Raw genomic sequence first — 20517 nt, forward strand, 5'->3', positions numbered from 1 at the left:
CAAGACAAGAAAGATCATAGAAATAAATAGATGACAAAGCTGGCTGGATTCACAGGAGTGCAAAGTTTAATCAGCAGCTTTAGCAGATGCATGATGATATGTTGAAATTATCAAAGCACAGCAGTTTTCCTTTTTACTTCTGACACTCTGTTTTTTTTTCACCCTTTACCACAAATCAGTGTCTAAGTGTCTGCAGTGAGGTGAGACATGATGGGACATGGAAGCTGTCCCGGAACAGGTATACAATAATCTGCTTCTCGTGAGGTCAAAAAGGGTTTTGCGTGTAAAAATAAAGCATAAACATGACTGTAAGCCATCAGCCATTTGCATTTAGGACTACAAACACGTAAAAACACAAAGGAGCTCTGGACAAAACATCTACAAAGTTTTCTCTTGGTAAAAGCACAGTGATTAAGACTGCGTACAGTATCGTACCTCTGCTCTCAGTGGTAATTTGACGGTGAAGGCTTGTAACACTTTGATTTAAAAAATGAACATTCAGAAAGTTCTGGTTAAAACATATAAAACTTCATCTGGAACATATTTCTTAAACACTGACGAACTGTGCACAGTTTTGAAATACTTATGGCAGTAATATAAACCCACATAAGCAAAGCCATAACAGGAACTGTTTGGAGACAGTAAAAAATAAAATTCAAATAAATGTTTTTCCGTTTCGTTGGATCCGTAAAATGTTGTCGTACCTTTGGAAATTGGACAAATATATAAGCCCTTTTAAAGCTAAAATGCAAGAGGACTTTTTGCATGCTTTAAACACACATAACCTTGGTTTGTCGAGCAACATAGTTGCGTTATTATCAAATATTTATTCAGCTTAAATATCTGCCTGAGACAGAATGGATTCAGCACAGTTATCACGTCACGAATATTTAGCGACAAGTAAAGTTTTGCTCATAAATACTGATGGACTGTTTTTCTGGAGCAGATATGTCATCATTTTTTTCTCCATTGATGGTGGAAATTTCCATTTAAGCTGAATATACACACGCACAAATCACAGATCACAGAAGCAATGCTTATGTTTGAAAGTAGAAGCCTGAGGATCAGGCATCGATTCTTTTAGTTGGTCTCTGCTGCCAAGTCGTACCTGAAAATAAAAAGAAAGAAAAGACAATGGATTGTTTTTGTGCTGCTTAAAGAAGAATAAAAACACTTCACTGTGATTCTTATAATTGATGCATGAAAGGGTTAAATAGTTACCACTGTGTGACACCCGTCTTGAGGTCAATTTGGTCCAGGTCCAGCTGCAACTGAAGGCAACGAGAGAGAGAAGAAGAGTCTTGAGATTAAAGCCAAGAATTTTACACGACCTTGGGCAAAGACGAGCTGAATTTCAGACGTGACCGATTACCTTGCCGATAAGCTCCTTCTCTCGGCTGATGAAAGAGACACTGTTCTTCACAGACAGGTCCAGTCTTCTCTGAGAGGATTCCTCGACTGATAAGTCAAAGTCAAACCTACAGAAACAAGCGAGATTAATGTGGGAGAGGTCAGCCTCTCATCCTCAGACTTCTTTCGCTATAATCACAGCCTATTTGTTCGTCTTGCCTCTCATTGAATTCTGGGCTGAGGTCTTTCTTCTTGGTCACAGTTTTCCTCTTGGTGGTAGCCTTCTTGTCAGGCAACAGGATGAAGGAAATATACGGGTCTGCGCCATCCTTGGAACGCGCTACCAATGCTCTGTCAGTATAAAGAGATCACATCCACAACGTATGATGTTTTCTCTGCTTACAGTGTGATGATGATGATGATGGGTAACGTATGGCTTATAGAAACCTGCAGGAGTGAACAGTGATGAAAAGCCGGTTTTCCTCCATGGAGTAACCGATGGTAAGCTTCACCTGCCCTGCTGAGTTTGGGTTGTCATTCACCCTAAAGACACAGATGAGAAATGATATTTATTTACATTTGGGTGTCATTTGGACAGCCACTTAAGTATATTACTGCGCTTACAGTGCAGGTATGCACCACACAGCAGGACTACTATACCCCTATGTGCAGTGTTGGGGAGTACATACATGTACCGCCGTTACGTATTTAAAATACAAAATATGAGTAACTGTATTCCGTTACAGTTACCGTTTAAAAAGGTGGTATTTAGAATACAGTTACTTTGTTGAAATAAATGGATTACACGGCGGTACTTCCCTGTTTCATATTGTGGCGGGTCAGGACTGTTTGGGTTTTGTTTGACAGCTACGTTCTGTTGTTCCAGGCGGCAGCGTTACGGTTGCCATGGTTACAGGGTGACGCTCTCTCTCTACGTGTTTCCTGGGTGAGAGAGGCCTTGTTGTTGTTGTTGTGCTAAGCTAATAGGCAGAATGCTACCGGTATAGCGCTAAAGAATGTAGCATCATGGGCAGTGTAGTCCGTGCTGCAGGGAGAATGGACTGCCATACACGTTATGTGTCTGTGAGCGAGGGAGGGAGAAAAAGGAAAAGTACGAGCTGTCATCGAGCAAAAACGGGAGCTGGAAGCATGTAAATATAATAATAACCACTGCAGCCAAGAAGAGTGCCTGACGAGCCCAGTTGTAAGTAAGCTATTAAGACTCGACTGTACACCGTGTTCGTGTTTTCCTCCAAAAACAATAAGTTCCGTTGGAGCAGCCTTTCAACGTCTCTCTCTGTCTCTCGCTAGCAAAGTGACCCAGACAACAAAGTAAAGCTAGTTTTTGGCTACGAGCCTGACACGAACTATATTATTAGCCAGATAGGTATTAGGTATTAGCCAGAGGTCCCTTTACTACGGTTCGGAGCCGCGGACCTTCAGTAACAGTAATAAATCACAGCAATAGTACATTCATGTAGTTGTAAACAGCATGATAATATATTAAGTAATCCAAAGTATTCAGAATACGTTACTCTCATTGAGTAACGTAACGGAATACGTTACAGAATATGCATGTATTCTGTATTCTGTAATGGAATACATTTTAAAAGTAACCTTCCCAACACTGACTATGTGTGACTCACATGGAGAATCCAGGTCTGTGTCTGAGGTCCAGGTGAGAAGGATCCCATTTAGGGATGACGTAATCGACACCTCCCTCCCCTACAGCCCCACGACACACTGCCAGCTGAGTGTCCAGGATCTGCAAGGTATATTAAAAATAATCACTGAATAAAAATCATGACTCAATAATTATGACTTAATAAACATCATGGAGTAGTTTAGATAGTGGCACACAGTCAGTAAGCACTTAGCATAGCATTGCTCCAAGAAAAGCTACTACAGCACAGTGGAAATAAGCAGCCTGTCTGCAGAACCTTCAGTATGACCATCAACAGTATCTGGCTCTCTGGCAGCGCTCCATCCAGATTGAGCCAGCGGTCCAGAACCAAGTCTGTCTCAGCCAGCACCTCCCTCAGAGGAAGTGTCAAAGAGCCGAGGGCCTGGCCCCAGCTGTGGGAAAGCTACGAGGAAACAAAGACATAAATAAACGCACACATTTTCTATTTCTTTTATTGGTGTACATGACCTAACAAACGGTGTGAATCAAATGCATCTACTTTGCATCCTCATGATTCAGATAAATATAGAAAATGACTCGCACCTTGACTGTGAGTATTTCACTCCTGGGGTCACTAATCAAAAAGTGAAAGCCTTCATCCCATCGAGGGGACGTGGAGCGCTCAGAGACCTTAAAAACAAACAATAAATGTGACTTTTGTGAAACACCATTTTTTCCCTTTATTTTCAGTGAACATCTTTAGTGAGTTAAGAGCCTACCTTGGTTTTGTATGAAACATTTTTAAGGATAATCTCAGCTCCAACTTTTGGCTCCTTTCCATTCTTCTTCAGCTGAAATAACAAATGATTACACTGCACTACAGGAACTGTAAGCAACAGCATCGGCGTGGAAATATGAGACAGAAACAGTTTGTAGTCTGTCTAACCAGCTTGAAAGTCAATATTTGATGTGACACAGCTTGAACACTCTTAGGCTTTCTTGTCATGTCTTTAAGCAGACTGCAGGAATGGTTCTCCAGGCTTCTTAAAGGACGTTCAAAGCTCTTCTTTGGATGTTGGCTGCCTTTTGTTCTGTTCTCTGTTGGTACATTTCTGCATTCATAATTCCACCACTGTGTTTTAAAGACAACTGTAGACACTCACTGTTGCACCGCTCTGCTGAGCAACACAGTGCATGATTGTGGCATGCCACTTCCTCTTTTGTCCTCCACTAGTCCAGTTTCCTCAGATATTTTTAAGGCGATGTCGTGCCACCATGTGAAGCTAATAGCTCTTTGGGAATGACTTATAACCGTTTTTCTTAGAGTAAAATAAATGGGCTGCGAGTCAAATAGTTCCCACAGATACAATTTAAAATCGGTTCTGTTAAAGCAAATTGTTATCTGTTATAGTACGTATAGACACAACTGCAGGGCTGTAGCTCAGGAGTTCGAGCAGGTCACCTACCAGTTGGTACGTTGGTGTCAACTGCTTGCCAAATATTCTTGGCCAAGATACTAACCCCAGTTTCCTCTATGAACGTGTGTGACAGAGAGAAAGCACTTGGTTTTGAAGAAGCATGTGAATGGGTGTCACTGAGACTAGTTGTATATGGCCCTTTGAGTGCACAGGCAGAGTAGAAAAGAGCTATAAAAGCACCGGTCAGTTTACCATTTAAAATACTGGTTCATCCTTGAAATAGGTACTTTTTTATGCTTAAAATATAGACAAGTGTTTGTGGCTAAACAAACACAAAAATGCATTCTTCTGAAATGACCAGGCACAGCAAACTGAAAAAGTCTGAAAGAAACAGCCAATGTCCAAAGAAAAACTTTTTAAGACCTCCAGAAAGTCTCTAGAACGATTGCTCATTGGAAAGTCTGGCTCATTGGAAGCAAAATGTTAAAAAAATGACCATAAACACTCATCGATGTGGTCTCACCGGAAGGCCGTGGGCACGCTCCACGTACACAAACACCAGAGCGGCTGACGGCACCACCTTGTTTTGGAAAGACTGCAGGGACTGGTACTGCAGGATCTGTAGAAACGAGGGGCAAAGACAGGAGAGAGCGTTTCAGGAAGACACTTGAAATAGGAAGCTAGCGGTTCATGTTTCATGCAGCACTAGCACAAAATCTTTTGTGTATTTTATTTAACTGTAAGTGTATTTAGCTTGGCGCGTCCAAGTCATTAGACAATGGGAAATAGAAATACTGAACCTGCTCCAGTCTGGAGAGGTCGGAGACCCTCGGCAGCCACTCCAGCATCAGGTGAACTCGACCAGACTTCACATCATTTAGAGTGTACCACTGAAACAAAAGTATTACAAAAAAAATGAAAGTTATGATAAGAACACAAATGTAAATATTTGCTGTATTATATGGTCACGTCTTTTTAATAATGGCACACACCGTATCGGTGTATCGTGCGCTGATGATGTCTCGTAGGCTGAGTTTGAACCTGCAAAAAAAGGCACAAAATTTTATCCTTCATTTTTCAGCAGGTTTAAAAACAAACTAGTCAGAAATGTTCACGTCAGGACTCACCTTCCCAGGAAGTCATCCTGATCAATGTCCTTATCAAACAACTCAAACTGGATTTCTTGACCTGGAAGTTGGGTCAAAATAACCTAAACAGGGAAAATAAATCAAGTATTTGTCATCTAATAATCTGAGCAGATGGATAGAATATCTAAGTGAAACTTTTAAAAGTGACAGCACCTCGTAGAGTTCGTTCCAGACAGGGTTGAGGTTCTCTTTGATGGTGTGGCTGCGGAAGGTTATACCCCCGACACGAATCTTCACGTAGGGGTCGCTCTTCCCCTTCACCATGCCACCCATAAAGTTGTCCTTGGCAATCAGGTTTTGGGCCTCCACCAGATGGATTCGCAACACTCCCTGCAGGCAGACAGTGGGTGTGGGTGTTTTTGGAGTATGTGTATTAAAGTGCTGTCTGCAGCTTTTTCACTTTATTACCTCAGTTCCGAATTCTGGATCGGGGGTGGTGTGCTGTGGTCGTGTTGGCTGAGGTTTAGTCGACCCACCGGGTCCTGAAGGGTTCTGGTTCGATGTAGTTCCCCCCTGAGCTGATGTAGACCCAAGGTCTGTGGGGCGAGGAGAAGGAGTTGTAGGACTGGCATCATCACTTAGCCACAAAACCTATCAGGAAACAAGAGATATGAGCAACAGTGAGAACCAAACAGTGATGTTTTATTCCCTGTGATGATCAAAAAAGAGGTTCACAGCTTTATATAGAATTTCTGCCACTGCTTCCATAAGTCAAAGATTTGGCTTATATCAAAATTTCATATTGTTTTCTTAATTTCAAGTTATTTTCTCATAAAAAACAGATAAGAATTTCAACATTTTTCGATAATAACCCAAAATTCTGACTTATTAGAGGTGGGAATCACCATACATCCCACGATACGATATTATCACAATACTTAATGCACGATACGATATTATTGCAATTTTTTAAAAATATTTGGCGATATTCAGATTCTGTACATAAAGGTAAACTTTATCAATATTCATTTTCTCTAATATCAAAGTCTCACACTCAGTCTTTCTCTCATTTCAGTTTTATTGTTGACAAACTGAACGGTTTGTATTACAGTCTAGTCCAACTTAACTGAATCAACCATCTGGTACAATTATAGCTATTCTGAACTATGCAGTTTATGAAAACTATGCAGCCCCTTCAGCAACTGAAGAATTTGAAAGTAAATTAAAACAAAATATAAAAAGTTTTAAATTTCATTAAAATAAAACATGTCTTAAATTAAAATAAGTAAACTGTCATGTTTATTGCTGCCAAAAACAAGTTAAACACATTTGGACAGTGAAGGAATGTCAGGATTCTTGCTCAGAAAAAGGATCAACATGCTCTGAAGTCAGAGCACAAAAACCTTTTTTGTAACAAAATATCGATTTCTGCTGTCCCTGTATCCATACATTATTAGCAAACAAAATATCACCATACTACACAGTATCCATTTTTTACCCCACCCCTATGACTTATGGTGGGAATTTGCTTTGGACATTTGATATGAACATTGGAGTTCATATCTCACTGCTTAAGGCATCTTCAGGTATTAATTTATTAAAGCAAGCTACCCATTAAAGTCTGTGCACAAAATAAGTGCTTAAGTATTTGTGTATGTGAAATACCAACCCTCAGCACGATTTTGATGAAGATGCGGCTGGCTGAACCCGAATTCTCCAACTGGAACCACTGATCCATGGTGAGCTCGGGCACCCCGACAAGACGGGCCAGAGGGATTTTTAGACTGCCCAAGGACAGAGCTCGGTCGTCATCTTTTACCTGATTGAAACAAAAAAGGTCGAGTTAGGGTTATAAGAAAGGCAAAGTAAGGAGGAGAGTGCAGTTTATAGAAAATACATCAAGTCTGAATTTAAACAGATGGAAAGGTATTAGGTATACAGCTATACCTCAACTCTCAGCAGCTAGCTTAATGAGTGAGTTCGGTTGCTACTGAGGATGACTCACCTGAATGTCGATATTTTGTTTGTGAGGATCCTTAATGAAGAAGGTAAAAGCATCTTCCCACACTGGGCTGGTTGTACCGTAGCAAGTCTGCAAATGCAAGAATAAATCATTAACAATGTCCAGAGGCCGGAGGGAGGTATTCATCACTAGCTACTCTTCATCTCATCACTCTTACCTTGCTCTCTTTAGTTTTATCCTGAACAGAAATCTGTACCATCGGGCTTGGGTCCTTATTACCTTTTCTCATCTATGACATTTGAAACAGATCAGTTTGGGTAACAGAACAAAACTGAATCCCACATAAATCAAACTGTGATGCTCTTACAGGCAGCTCATAAGCCTGATCGAGATAGACAGCTAGGATGGCAGCAGACGGAGGTTCAGCCACCTTACTGGTCAAATTCTGGTTCTTCGCAATCACCTGGTAGAAGAATAAAAGAAAAACATGTGAGCAAAAGTCCAGTGTCCTACCAGTAGTTATTTTTTAAAACATCTTTCCTGCTATTATATGGGTGAAAAATAGCAGTTTGATGTGTCACAGTATTTTGTTCTGGTGTGTACGAGTTAAACTTTTCATTTTGTGATCTGTGACGGTTAATCAATAAATAACTGGATGGATTCTTGTAGTTGTAGTAAACGTGCAGTTTAAGACAGCAGACGACTCATCTGCGCTCGTCTCTAGTGGCTCCTTTGACAAATTTAAAAAATAATAATAAAAGGAAATCATTTTATCTATGATTGTGGTTCTTCCCATTCTCCATTTGTTTTTTCAAACATGACTCTATTATTCAATTATTAGTATTTTGAATTTGACAGTAGAAACAACAAGAAGGTGCATTCAGCATCGCTAGGTGACACGTATAGAGTGAATAATAAATAATGATATTAAGAAAAGAATTCAGGTCTTCCTGCCACTGACCTACTTCAGTATTCTTCTTCAGAAAATTACAGATGAAATGTTTTCTAGCTTGTTTTTTTGTGCGGTTTTGTGCAATCACTTTGGTTATTTCCTTAAGCAAGTGTGAAATTACACAAGTTGTTTGTTTGCTATACACACTGTGGCAAGTAAAGTCCTGGCATCACAAACCCTCTGCACAAATATTCAATAAGTTCAAATTAGGTTTAAGAGCATCTCTTCACATAGATGTATGTGACGTCTCTTTCCACATACAACAGAACAGGGACCCTTCTAACAGTTACATTTAATATTAGCATTGGGGATATAAGTCAGAGCAATGTGATAACCAGTTATACTGCAGTCATTTACAATGTGTGTTCACAGTTTGGGATTGAACTAAAGAACAAGCTCTTCCATTGGTCAGTTATCGTTCACATCTGTTCTCCATGCATGCAGTAGATCCTGCCATGACTCTTTGCACTCACTAACTGCTTATCCCAGATGTCATTGGTTGAGAGGCAGCGTACACACACACACAATGGACAACCGTACCCTCAAACACACAATAATAACATGGACTGAACCACCACTCACAACCACTAGCACTTTATACAGCCTCTTAACTGCACTACTGTATAGCTCTGTGTAAATAATCATTCTCTACATACAATAATTTTTAATCCTACAACTGTTTATAACTTGCATAGTTCACATTTCTGTATAACTGTATATCTCAGATTCTGTATAGTTTTTTATTTCATATTTATATCCTGTTCATAGCCTGTACATACTTATAGTTATAGAATATTCATAACATACTTCATACCGTGTACATTATAACATACCATAATAGACCCATTTCTGTAATATACTTACATATCTATATTATTGCTAATATATATCTACATCACGGCTAAAGCACTTCTGGATGGATGCAAACTGCATTTCGTTGCCCTGTACCTGTGCATGTGCAATGACAATAAAGTTGAATTCTATTCTATTCTATTCTATTCTACATCCTAGACATGTCAGCAGTCTGTTGCATGGCTCGCACATAGAAACAGACACACACATGCATGCCTATGGCTAACGTTTGTGTTTTGTGGCTACACTCAAACTGCTCAAAAATTGATCTTTTGATAGTAGAGGCCGCTGGTCCTGTTTAACCTTAGAGTTCTCAGGCTGATCGTCCTTTCCAGTCTGTATTTCCAGTTTTTTATCATATTATGAAATAAAACCAAAGATTACATGGCAAGAATATAAGAAGACAGAAAAAACAATGATCACGGTCACTGCACAGCACTGAGGAAACAAGAGCGTTAGACTCTGCTGTAGCCTCACCTCACTCAGTCTGTCAGCAGAGGACAGCAGAGAGAGCCACTCAAGCCGGAGGTGAACACTGCCAGATGCAACGTCCCTCAGATCGAACCACTGTGTAAAAAACAGAGGGCTCATTACACAAACATTTTGTTTTTATCTGGCTGAATTCTTGAGCCTGAGCAGGATGGCAGAACTGAAGGTGGCGTAACAAGAGCAGATCACGAGGAGCCACGTGGGTGTCTCCGGTGTCACATGCTAACCGTTATGCTGCACTGTTTCATCCCATTTTTCAGGTCAAAACAATTTCACAATTTGTTTACTGAGACAGAGAAAAAAAAATGCAACTTTTAAGTCAGAAACCTCCCAAGCGTCGCTACTCACATCATCCACAACTCTGGCCTTCTTTACAATATCAAGATCAATTTTGACCCTAGAAGAGAAACAGATAGAAACAGAAAAAAATTGATCAATCCCAGAATAAATGAGACCAAGCTGTTCAAATTTCAGCAGAATCGTGGCCCGACATCGCAAAAGCAGTTATGGAAATGGCACGAGGAGCACATAGAGACAGAGTAAATGAATGAAAACGAATAAGCTACCTCCCCAGGAAGTCATCCTGGTCTGGGTCTTTGTCAAATACTTCCACTTCCAACTCCTGACCAGGTACTTCATGGACAATCACCTGACACACACACACACATAAATGGACAAATACACAACACACACAACAGATACACAAATATATACACCAATCAGCCACAACATTAAAACCACAAGCAAGCGAAGTGCGTAACAGCGACAAGGTTCTACTGGGAAACCTTGTGTTACTTTAATATGTGCTACCCTCTTAAATGGGCCCCACCCTCCAGCCAGTGCCAATGGTAGTCTCCAACAGTGGTGGTATTCCCGAGCAGGATAATGATTACTGCCACAGCACAAAAGGGTTGCCGGGGGATTCCCATGATGCATTGAGTTTTTCCTTTCCAGTCACCTTTCTCACTCACTATGTGTTAACAGACCTCTCTGCATTGAATCATATCTGTTATTAACCTCTGTCTCTCTTCCACAGCATGTCTTTATCCTGTCTTCCTTCTCTCACCCCAACCGGTCGCAGCAGAAGGCCCCGCCCCTCCCTGAGCCTGGTTCTGCTGGAGGTTTCTTCCTGTTAAAAGGGAGTTTTTCCTTCCCACTGTCGCCAAAGTGCTGCTCATAGGGGGTCATATGATTGTTGGGTTTTTCTCTGTATCTATGAAGCGCCTTGAGGCGACATTTGTTGTGATTTGGCGCTATATAAATAAAATTGAATTGAATTGAACTGAACTGAATTGAATTGAATTGAAAAGCTGCTCAAAAATGGTCAAAAAACAAGAAAATTAGGGCCTAAACTCCCCGTATCCCACTCCGATCAAATCCAGCCCCCACCTTTAAACCCATATTCCAAAGGATCTGCAGCCAATGTCCCAGTGCCACCTACAAAGGTCTAGTGTCCAATGTCCTAGTTAGAGCTCTTTATGCAGCACATGGGGAAAGTGCACAATATTAAGCTGGTAGTTCTGATCTTACACAAGAATGGCGTAGATAAAACCACACATGGCATACAAAAGAGCATGCAAACAACACAATGGCAAGAACTCCTCACTACTGTGGTAGGCAAATATATGTATATAATTTCATATCTATTTAGTTCATGGCTTGAATTGAAAAGATAAACATGTTCTGAGCAAGCAGTTTTCACAATTCTTGCTTATCTGTGACACAGCAGCTTCCTGCAGAACTCGATAAAATCTCCTCAAAGCTGTTTATCTTAGAAGCACCGGTGACATACTTACTATCAAGGACTTACTGCAATCCCTACGAAGCAAGGACACCAACATGAACCTATAGCTTTTGGCACATAAATTGGTTGGAGGAGCTGTGCTGCAATGTCAAGGCAAAGCCATATATCTCCTGTTTCTTTACACAGGGTATATATTCCGTACGCGCAGCCCTCTCACCTCATACATCTCCCTCCACTGCGGGTTCAGGTTGCTGTCGACGTGATGAGAGGTGAAAATCTGGGTTCCAACACGCAGCACAGCGTACGGGTCTGACTTCCCATCGATTAAACCCTTGATGACCGTGTCCTTGGCGGTCAGGTCCTCAGCCTCCAGCAGGTGAATACGCACGACTCCCTAGCATGTGCGTAAACATGCAAAAAAACAAAAAACAAAACAGGGATACAAAAATAAAATCAAAAGGTTTGTCGACTGGTATCGCCACAAAATTCGATGGCATGCGTTATATTTACTGTACGGCCTTAAGTCTATGTGTTTGCAGCTAATATGACGATCACACACACATCTGCATCGGTCTATGTAGTTTGAAAAGGTCATTCGTCACTGAGACAGTTACCCTTGGGAGAGGGGAGCGGAGCTGCGCAACGTGCAGGTCGGCCACCAAGGGGATAGTGAGACGATTGGGGAGCACCAGGTGGGAGGCAATTGCATCCATTATCATAGTGTCCGACATGGCACTGCAAATGAATGCAAGGATGATGTTGGGCACGCACAGGGAGGCACATACAGACACAGGTTATGTGCATCTGTCCATGCATAAAAAGAAAGCATGAAAACCAGCAACAGAACAAAACAGAAACACCCGCTGCTTAAAGACGAGGAGATTTCTTAGAGTTATGCAGACTGAAGGATTAAAAGCATTGCCAAAGGGAATACTGATGCTGTATCAGAAATACATTTACGCCTCTGACAATGCTTTAATTCTATGTTTACTTTTATTGTTTGTTTTTTTCTGCAAAAGTACACTTTACTGTTTATTCCACACAGAGCAGAATAAGCCAGCAAACACATAAGCACACTGAATATGAACTGACAATCTATCCCACTGGTGAGACGATGCCTTCTATATAAAACTACACACAGTACATTGTGATTAAAGTCTAGAAACATAAATAATGAGGTTGTTATTGTCCACATTTTTGTCTGATTGTTGCTGAAGAATTCCCAGAACAAGACTTGAAATCCCCCAAATATAAATGAAGGCACTAGTAGTTGAAAATCTTTATTAATGTATTGTGTAGTTTGTTAATGAAGAAGTACTTTTCAATACTGCACCAGGAACGTCTTAGAAGGAATTACTTATAATAAGATGCACTGTTTGTTTTAGAGGAGTAACATGTCAACCTACCCAAGAACTACACACACTGTTTTTTTAAGAGTTTTTTGGTAGCAATGGATATGCATAGAAACAGATAAATAAGCTACAGTGGATCATTTACTCTTTTTTTCTTGTAATTTCATAGAGTTTGCTGACAAGAATAAAAACGGAAGCTGTTACCAACATTATCCTTTAAGGACGCGACCACACAGAGCTGCCAGGGAACAGATAGGCTCTTCAGCTCTGATCTGTTTGTTTTGGAGTTCAGTTTAATTCCAAGAAAAGCCTCGGTACTACCAGCGGCTAAATAAACAATAACCTCTCTGAAACGTGTAAATAAGATCCATAACGTGCAACTCGAGTGAGCATAAAGATCAACTCCATCATATAGACTCACTTCAATCCAGGGATATCCAAGAGGTTGGTAAGTCCAGTCCAGTTGATGTCCAGTTTCTACACACATGATACAGACAAATAGACATGCATAAGTAAAGGGCCTCGCATTACTGCAAAGTGCAAAGTCATTAAACAAAAAAACACTCACAGGCCTGCGAATGAAGAACATTGTGACAGCTCCAACCAGCGGTATGTTTCCAATCAGAGGCTCGAGGATCACACGCAGCATCCCGTGAAGCTGCAAAGAGAAAATTAGATTCTGAAAATGTGTTTTCAGGCCACGTAATTACAGCAGCAATGTGAGAGTATCCCAGTGATTCTTCTCGTACCTGGACTCCTTTTACTCCAGCTTTGCAAAAGTACTTTTTGATTTCAACATTGATCTCAACATCACCGGCATAGCTGTAACAGAAGGGAAGTGACAGATCTGAAGACAAGTGTTTAAACAAAGGAAGCAGCTTGTGCGAGTTGTGACGGAGCTGTTTTCTTATTCTGTATTAAGTAAACACTGTTCTGTTGTTCAAGCCCTTGCAAGAAGCTTTAGAACACTTCAAGAACATTTTAGCATTTGACTTGACCGACTATTTAGGCAGGTAGACAGAGGGATAACACATGAAACTAATCGCAGATGTGTTGGATTACCTTAAGTACAAATCCAACATAACTTGTCTCTTATCGTTTTCCGTATGAGCCTTTACGCCAGCCACCTTCAGCGCCTGTGAACACAGCAGCTGCTATTAAACAAAGCAAACAAGACTGACAGAGACTTGATGACACAGCATTAGCAGAAAAAGTCAACTGTAACAAACTGAAATTGCTGTGTGTGTGGGTGTGTGTGACAGGCCGCTCAGATACCTTGTCGCCTATGTTAACCTTGGTGAAGCTCAGAGTCTGCAGATGGATGCTGGAAGTACGGATGGCAGGAGCAATGATTTCCACAAGTAACTTCTCCAGATACTGGCCGATAAAGGGCCAAGCCTGCTGCAGGATCTGCAGAACACAACACATGGCCACTGGGAAGGTTTGTATGTATTAATAAGGAAAAGAAAACCTACCTCTAAAAGAGCAGTATGAGATTGCATACCTACACTGAGGAAAACAAAGCTCCCTTCACACCACGCACCGAGGATTGCATACATTGAAGGACATCTGGATTAAGATTATTTTATATTTTCCCAACAAGACATCAAACAATGTTTCCTATTTTTCATTTCTTCACATATTAGGCAAAATGTCCAATAGTGCCCATCCTTGCAATTATGAAAACACAATTCTAGATCGAGCCCCACCTCTGCTAACAAACAGACAAACCACACCAATTGCACAACGTCCTTGTTAATCAGATTAGAATGCAATCTATATCAATGTAACAAGTTCAAGTGAGGATGTGGGTTGCATTCTAATGTTATTAACTCTGTCAGGGAGGTGATGTAATAGGTTTGGTTTGTCTGTTCGTAAAACTTTCAAAGATTTCAAAGAAAATTGATGGGAGTAATGGGACAAGAGGTTGACTAGAGAGCGAACCCGTGCAGACATGGGGAGAACATGCAAACTCCAGGTATTTACATCCAGGACTTTCTTATTGAGAGCCACCCAAGTCTTAAGAAAATAATTAATAAATTGTTGGTCTGTAGAGTAAAACATTAGTGCAGTAAATTTAATTTAATATATTTACAGGGAGTCCGTGTGATGCCTTACTTTCACCAGTCTTATCAGTCCACAGAGCATCACACTGGTGTTATCTTCAGCATGACAGTGAGAGAAGTGCAGCAGTGGTGCCAAATCCTTTTAGTTTACCAATCTGACCTCTACACTGTGACTACACTGTCACTAGTCATTACTAACATTTTGCAGCTCACCTGTGCATTATTTATGTTACACTCACGGACATGCTTATAACAGTGCAACTCTGTACATTGTTTTTCATATGCACATGCATGCACTACTTTTTAAAATTCACACATGCAACAAAAGGTGAGAACATTTTGAGGCTGCCTCGGCTTCTTTACAGCTGGACGTGAGGTGCTGGGTCATGTGTCAGGAAAGCTGCAGGCGAGAGACGTGGGCCGGGTGACAGATGAGTCCAGCAAATTGCTGTCCCACAGTCTGGGCTTCTGTCATCGACTTCATTGTATTTTTCCTCCTCCAAATGGGTGTTTTGTATTATTAGTATTCACATCCACGCTTTCTCTGTGCCTACGTGACGCTGCTGCACTGACAGAGACAAAGAAGCTGTGATATGATCCCGGCCACTCTCTCTGCCTCTTAATCACACCAGCAGATTATCTGCACTGATGGAGAGCATGCAACTGGAGCCGGGTCCCTCAAAGTCCACACAAGCGCTCTTTATCTTCATATTAAATTGGAGACACTGAAGCTAATGTACGAGTCAATCAAGCGAATCGTGAATGCCTTATCTTCAGTTTGGGTTTTTTGCAGCTTCCTTTGCTTTGCTGAGACATCAAATGAAGAAATCATGCAAAGAGTTGCTGAACCAGATATTTTAAAAAGAAATATGAATTTCTCATAGAAATCAACACATGCAAAGTTATGCAGGAAATTAAAAAAAACATACCTTATTGACCCACTCAACTTTTTCCACATCTGGAAAGTTGACCTGTGAACAATAGTGTAAATAAAATATTATTGTTTTTGTTTACTTTTTTTATTTGAACAGAAATTGATACAAAGAGATTAATTTAAATGCACTTTTTCTTTGTTACATCGTCTTATTTCTACTAAGAGTGTGCACATATATGTTAAAGCTAAAAAAAGAGAAAAAACAACAAGTAACACTAATATTGTCACTAAAAATATTTCAGGAAACCATAAACCGCATGATGCACATTTAACATCACAAGGACACACACACACACACACACACAGACACACACACACACACACACACACATACACACACACACACACACACACACACACACACACACACACACACACCCTCCGGCTCTCTTTCCAGATATGGTGGTCTTTGCTTCTGCTGTGAATGTTGTTTATGACTCATCAGGTTTTTTAGGAGCCAGATAAGGTCAACAGTAGCGAAACGGGAAGAGGAAAGCCCACGGAGAATTTCTCATACCACTGGATGAAATGATTTTTCACTAGAATCACAGATTGCTGTTGCTGTTTCACAAGTTCCTCTAAAGTCATCATCATGACATATTAGTTCACACTCTGTGAGAAGGCAGCAGTTCAGACTACTTCCCCAGGCAGTTCAGGAATATCTAAATATTGGGAAATTAATCAGAAGGATTCTCCTGCGCATATCAACGTTATTAACTATCGCTGCTATTCGTGAGAGTGCCATGAAGTAAAAGCCGACCTGACCTCGTGTTTTCACTTGAAGAACTATAAAAATGAATAATATTGCCAGAAGTATCAGCCTGACATTTGTGGCAGATGTGGCGCGTGATGCACTCTGCAGAGAATGACCCTAACAGAGGGGGTGTCAGTACTCACCCAGGGAGGCAAATCTCTTTTGGCTCTGAAAACCGTTTGAGTGGTGAATTCCCTCTCGTTGTCCAGGAGGTACATAGCAGACTTGAGCCTCATCACTTTCTCTTGTCGCCCGTGTTTCCATCCCATGTAGATCACCAGACCGAATAGAACAATGCTGACGCTGAGGCCGTAATATCCGGCCAGGTACACTGGTAGCAGAGCACCCAGGCATTTCCCAAACGACCACAGCACACTCACTGCGCGTTCACCCTGGGGTTGGTTCTCTGAGACCGGGGCTAGAGGCTCCGTGCCGATGCCCGGCTCTGCATCCGCGGTTGGCATGGCAAGATCCGACTTCACTAGCTCGTTCTGGTCTTCAGCTTTTCGGCTTCTGCGTCTTCTTCTTGAGTGGCAAGGGATGGGGAACACTCACTACCGTTTCACCGCGATAACCATGGACAGGTCGGCGATAATCGGCGAGCGGAGGACTGTCACTTCATGGTCACTTTTCTTCGACGTGCACCGCGCAGTTCCGCAGGGCACTGAGGGTTATTCCGTCTTGCATTTACGTGTAAAGCTCTTGAGAAGGCAGTGCAAGCACGAACTACGTCTCGAGAGGGCGGGCTTGGCTTCAAGCCCTCCTTCACATCCAGTAGAAACCCAGACCCTAGAATTTACTTGTAGCGTCATGCACTGCTCAGGCGGAGCGTATTACCGATACGCAAAGCGAACGAATGATTATCGTGTAGGAAGACACCACGGGACACTTTTAATTCAGAGTAGCAGTTAATCCAAACGACACGCTACTACCAGAGCACAGTAGCATGTCTAATGCACAGGCTGCTCACCCCGTTATCTTTCTTTGCATGACCGGAATAAATCCTCCTGCTCGCGCAAGCGCTCATCCCCACTGCAGTATGCAGCAGCAGCTTTAACAGATGATCATGAAGGCACCAACAACTGATAAACACGTGCTCAGTTTCTTTATCGACAAGTCTGTATCAGCTGCAGGAAGTGTTGTTGTTGTTGTTTTTAGTTTTTGTTTGTTTTTTCCAGACTGGGTCCAGGAGGCACAGTCGTGACACCTCAGGGATCTGCGCCATCTGACTCTGGCGTAATAATTACGCACTGTTTAAAAAAACAAAACAATAAGAATAAGAATAATTAATAATAAAATGTTCATGTCATGTGTTTTTCAACTCCCACTCCCTTTTTTCTTAATAGCTTCATTTATGGCTAGAAAAACAGGGCAGGTTTTAAATAGCCCCCTTGTTGCCTTGGATACAGCCAGCTATCAGTATTTGCTTGGAGGGATTTTACGGGTTTGATGATCCTTTGTGTACATAGACAGGAAGAACACGCTGTCAATAAACAGCCAAGTCCTATAAAGCAACAAAATTTCACTGTGAGAGTCCACGAAATGTGGAGCTCATGTTTTATGAAGCTTGTTATTCTCAGAGTTTTATTAGAGCCACAATTTCTGTTCTTATAACCACAAACCAGAAACCCATCATCGCTTACATTTCGATTTTGACATGTTATAGCTTGATATTTAGACCCTGTTTGCTTCTCCCCTCCAAAGATTTTTATTTTCCTAAATACAAAGCACAAATTCAGAGTGTCAAAGTTCAAAATAGTTTCAGACTTTTTTTTAATTGCTCAACTCCAGTGTTGAAAGCAGCTTGCATTGCATACTCTGGAATCATAGAGAAATGTTCAGCGCACACATACAACATTCTTTTCTGCATGTGTATTTAGGAGTGTTTATTTCATGTTTGTAGGCCTGTGTATTTACTCATTATATACGGCGTAATGTACCGCTAAGTGAAATGTATACGTGAATATGAAAAGTAATTAATCGCAAAGTGAAACAGCCAATAACAGTATATTTGAGCCATCCGTGAACTATGTTATTTGTTTCAAACAGTGTTTCTTATGTTCACAGCTGAATGTAAAAATCATCAAAATGTCCTCAAGTCGTCCAAACACATTAAAGAAAACAAGTTATGTTTGCATCTCGGTAACATAAGACAAAAACCAAAAAGCGCTCTCTCTACAGCAGAAGCAGAAATAGTGGTCACAGGGTGCTGAGCGATCTGTGAGGAAATGATGTGGGCAGAGAAATGCAAGAAGTGTCAAAGTTAAAGCCAGCACACATGTCATCTGATCGTCTATTTGGCTTTGCCAAGAACAGGCATGTTGCATGTTGTTGTTCAAGTAATATTCGAGCTTGTGTAATCAATATTTTCGCCTATACAGGAAATTTCCTAATTACAGAAGATGCCATTTATTTTTAAGGTCATTATCTTTAATAATAATTTGTAGATTTGTAAAGAAGGTTTAGGAATCTTTAATGAGGATACTGCACATACATGTCTTATCTTCTTAATTTAGTTGTTAAAAGAAGGAAAACCGCCTGTTCGCTTTCCACAACCTCACTAAACATGTTCATTTCCTTCCTCCTCCTGGGGGCAGACCTTGTTTCTCTACTGTGAGCTGAGTGGTTTCTGTCATATTTCAGATCTGTTACAAACAAAATGACAGAGTGTGCATCAAGAGTGGGAGTGCTTATACAGCTACCAGGGCTACCCTGGAAAAACTCAGAACAAAGCTCATCAATATGGTTGTCAAATCTCATCTTTATTGGGGGAAAGAGCTTTACCTCCCTACAATTTTGTGATCAGGACTGTAAGCAGTGAGTGCTTCTCCAATTACATTTACTCCATACTGTTGTTATTTGCGTTCTCCAGCAATGGCCTCATTATACTTCACCTTGTAGCCAAGGAAAGAATGAATTAATGGACCGGCTTCAAGGTTAAAAACATTACAGACATATTTTACAAGTTTGTCCTTTGAGTCAGCTTTGTCCAAAGGTTAAAACATTCACACACCCACTTAAATCATGGTTTATGGACAGCATCTAAAATGATTTACTTTCTATTTTAATTATCTGTAGCTTTGCATTACAGGCCTGTCTGTAAGCAAGTCAGGTCCCTAGATATGCACCTGCCACATGATCTGAACAGCAAAACTGAGAAGAAAGTCATTCTAGAAGCACGGCCTGCTCATCTTGAAACATCCCCAGGCACTTATTTCAGTGGCCACTGGGTAAAACGTGCATGTACAGAGTCACGTGTCACATCTTTTAAAAAGCCTTTCAGAGTCGTTTAAAATCTATTTTGCTTCAATAAGGTTTTAAAAAAATTTCCTGAGTTGTACTTCTATCCCCGTCTTTGCTGTTGCAAAATCTTCCATACATTTCCATTCAGCATTCTGAGCGCCACCTCTCTTATGTCATAGCTTTAGAACCACTAAGTGAGGATATTAATATCTAACTGCAAGTGACTTATTTCTCTTTGTCAGTCTTACTTATGAAAATATTAGAATTAGAGGAGATGAAATTCAAATATCTTTGTTAGATCAGTTGTCTTGTTATTCATAAAGTACATATATACAGGATGCTCAGGTTTTAAAGAGTGATGACAGACATATTTACCACTTTCTATATATAACCTCTTTTTACCTACATCATCTTAACCCCCACCATTCTTATATGGTTAAGTTCAGGCTGGATTTTAGCTACAGGCTTTTTTTTTTATTAAAGAAAATGTTCTCACAGTTTGAAGGTTTCTATTTGGTAAAATCTAATAAGGAAAATGTCTATATAAAAAAGGGGGGTAGATGTGAACCTAGCACACTTCGTTCCCACCCTTAAGCCGTTCCCAAACCTTAAAATGCACAAGCAATGCTCCAAAGTATGAAACATTAGTAAGGAGGTCATCTTGTATAGAAAGAACATTATTCAAGTC

The 20517-nt window shown here is 40.8% G+C and overlaps 1 protein-coding gene across 1 annotated transcript; it reads right to left on the bottom strand.

Moving 5' to 3' along the window:
* Nucleotides 1-44: 44 nt before the first annotated feature.
* esyt1a (extended synaptotagmin-like protein 1a) lies at nt 45-17585 on the bottom strand. The gene is made up of 31 exons (XM_087833464.1): nt 16730-17585; nt 15828-15869; nt 14108-14242; nt 13895-13968; nt 13582-13654; nt 13401-13490; nt 13254-13309; nt 12095-12215; nt 11698-11874; nt 10303-10385; nt 10085-10133; nt 9725-9814; nt 7811-7906; nt 7661-7732; nt 7486-7572; nt 7150-7299; nt 5949-6131; nt 5694-5870; nt 5520-5602; nt 5385-5433; nt 5193-5282; nt 4916-5011; nt 3754-3825; nt 3578-3664; nt 3291-3437; nt 2997-3115; nt 1798-1893; nt 1570-1701; nt 1373-1478; nt 1222-1271; nt 45-1108 (listed from the first exon to the last, which is right to left on the bottom strand). The coding sequence occupies exons 1-31, from the start codon at nt 17048-17050 to the stop codon at nt 1081-1083; spliced, it is 3231 nt and encodes a 1076-aa protein (XP_087689590.1). The 5' UTR covers nt 17051-17585; the 3' UTR covers nt 45-1080.
* Between the last annotated feature and the right edge of the window lie 2932 nt (nt 17586-20517).

The sequence above is a fragment of the Neolamprologus brichardi genome, chromosome 20, assembly GCF_056152115.1.
Source record: "Neolamprologus brichardi isolate AB-2024 chromosome 20, ASM5615211v1, whole genome shotgun sequence".
Classification (NCBI taxonomy): domain Eukaryota; kingdom Metazoa; phylum Chordata; class Actinopteri; order Cichliformes; family Cichlidae; genus Neolamprologus; species Neolamprologus brichardi.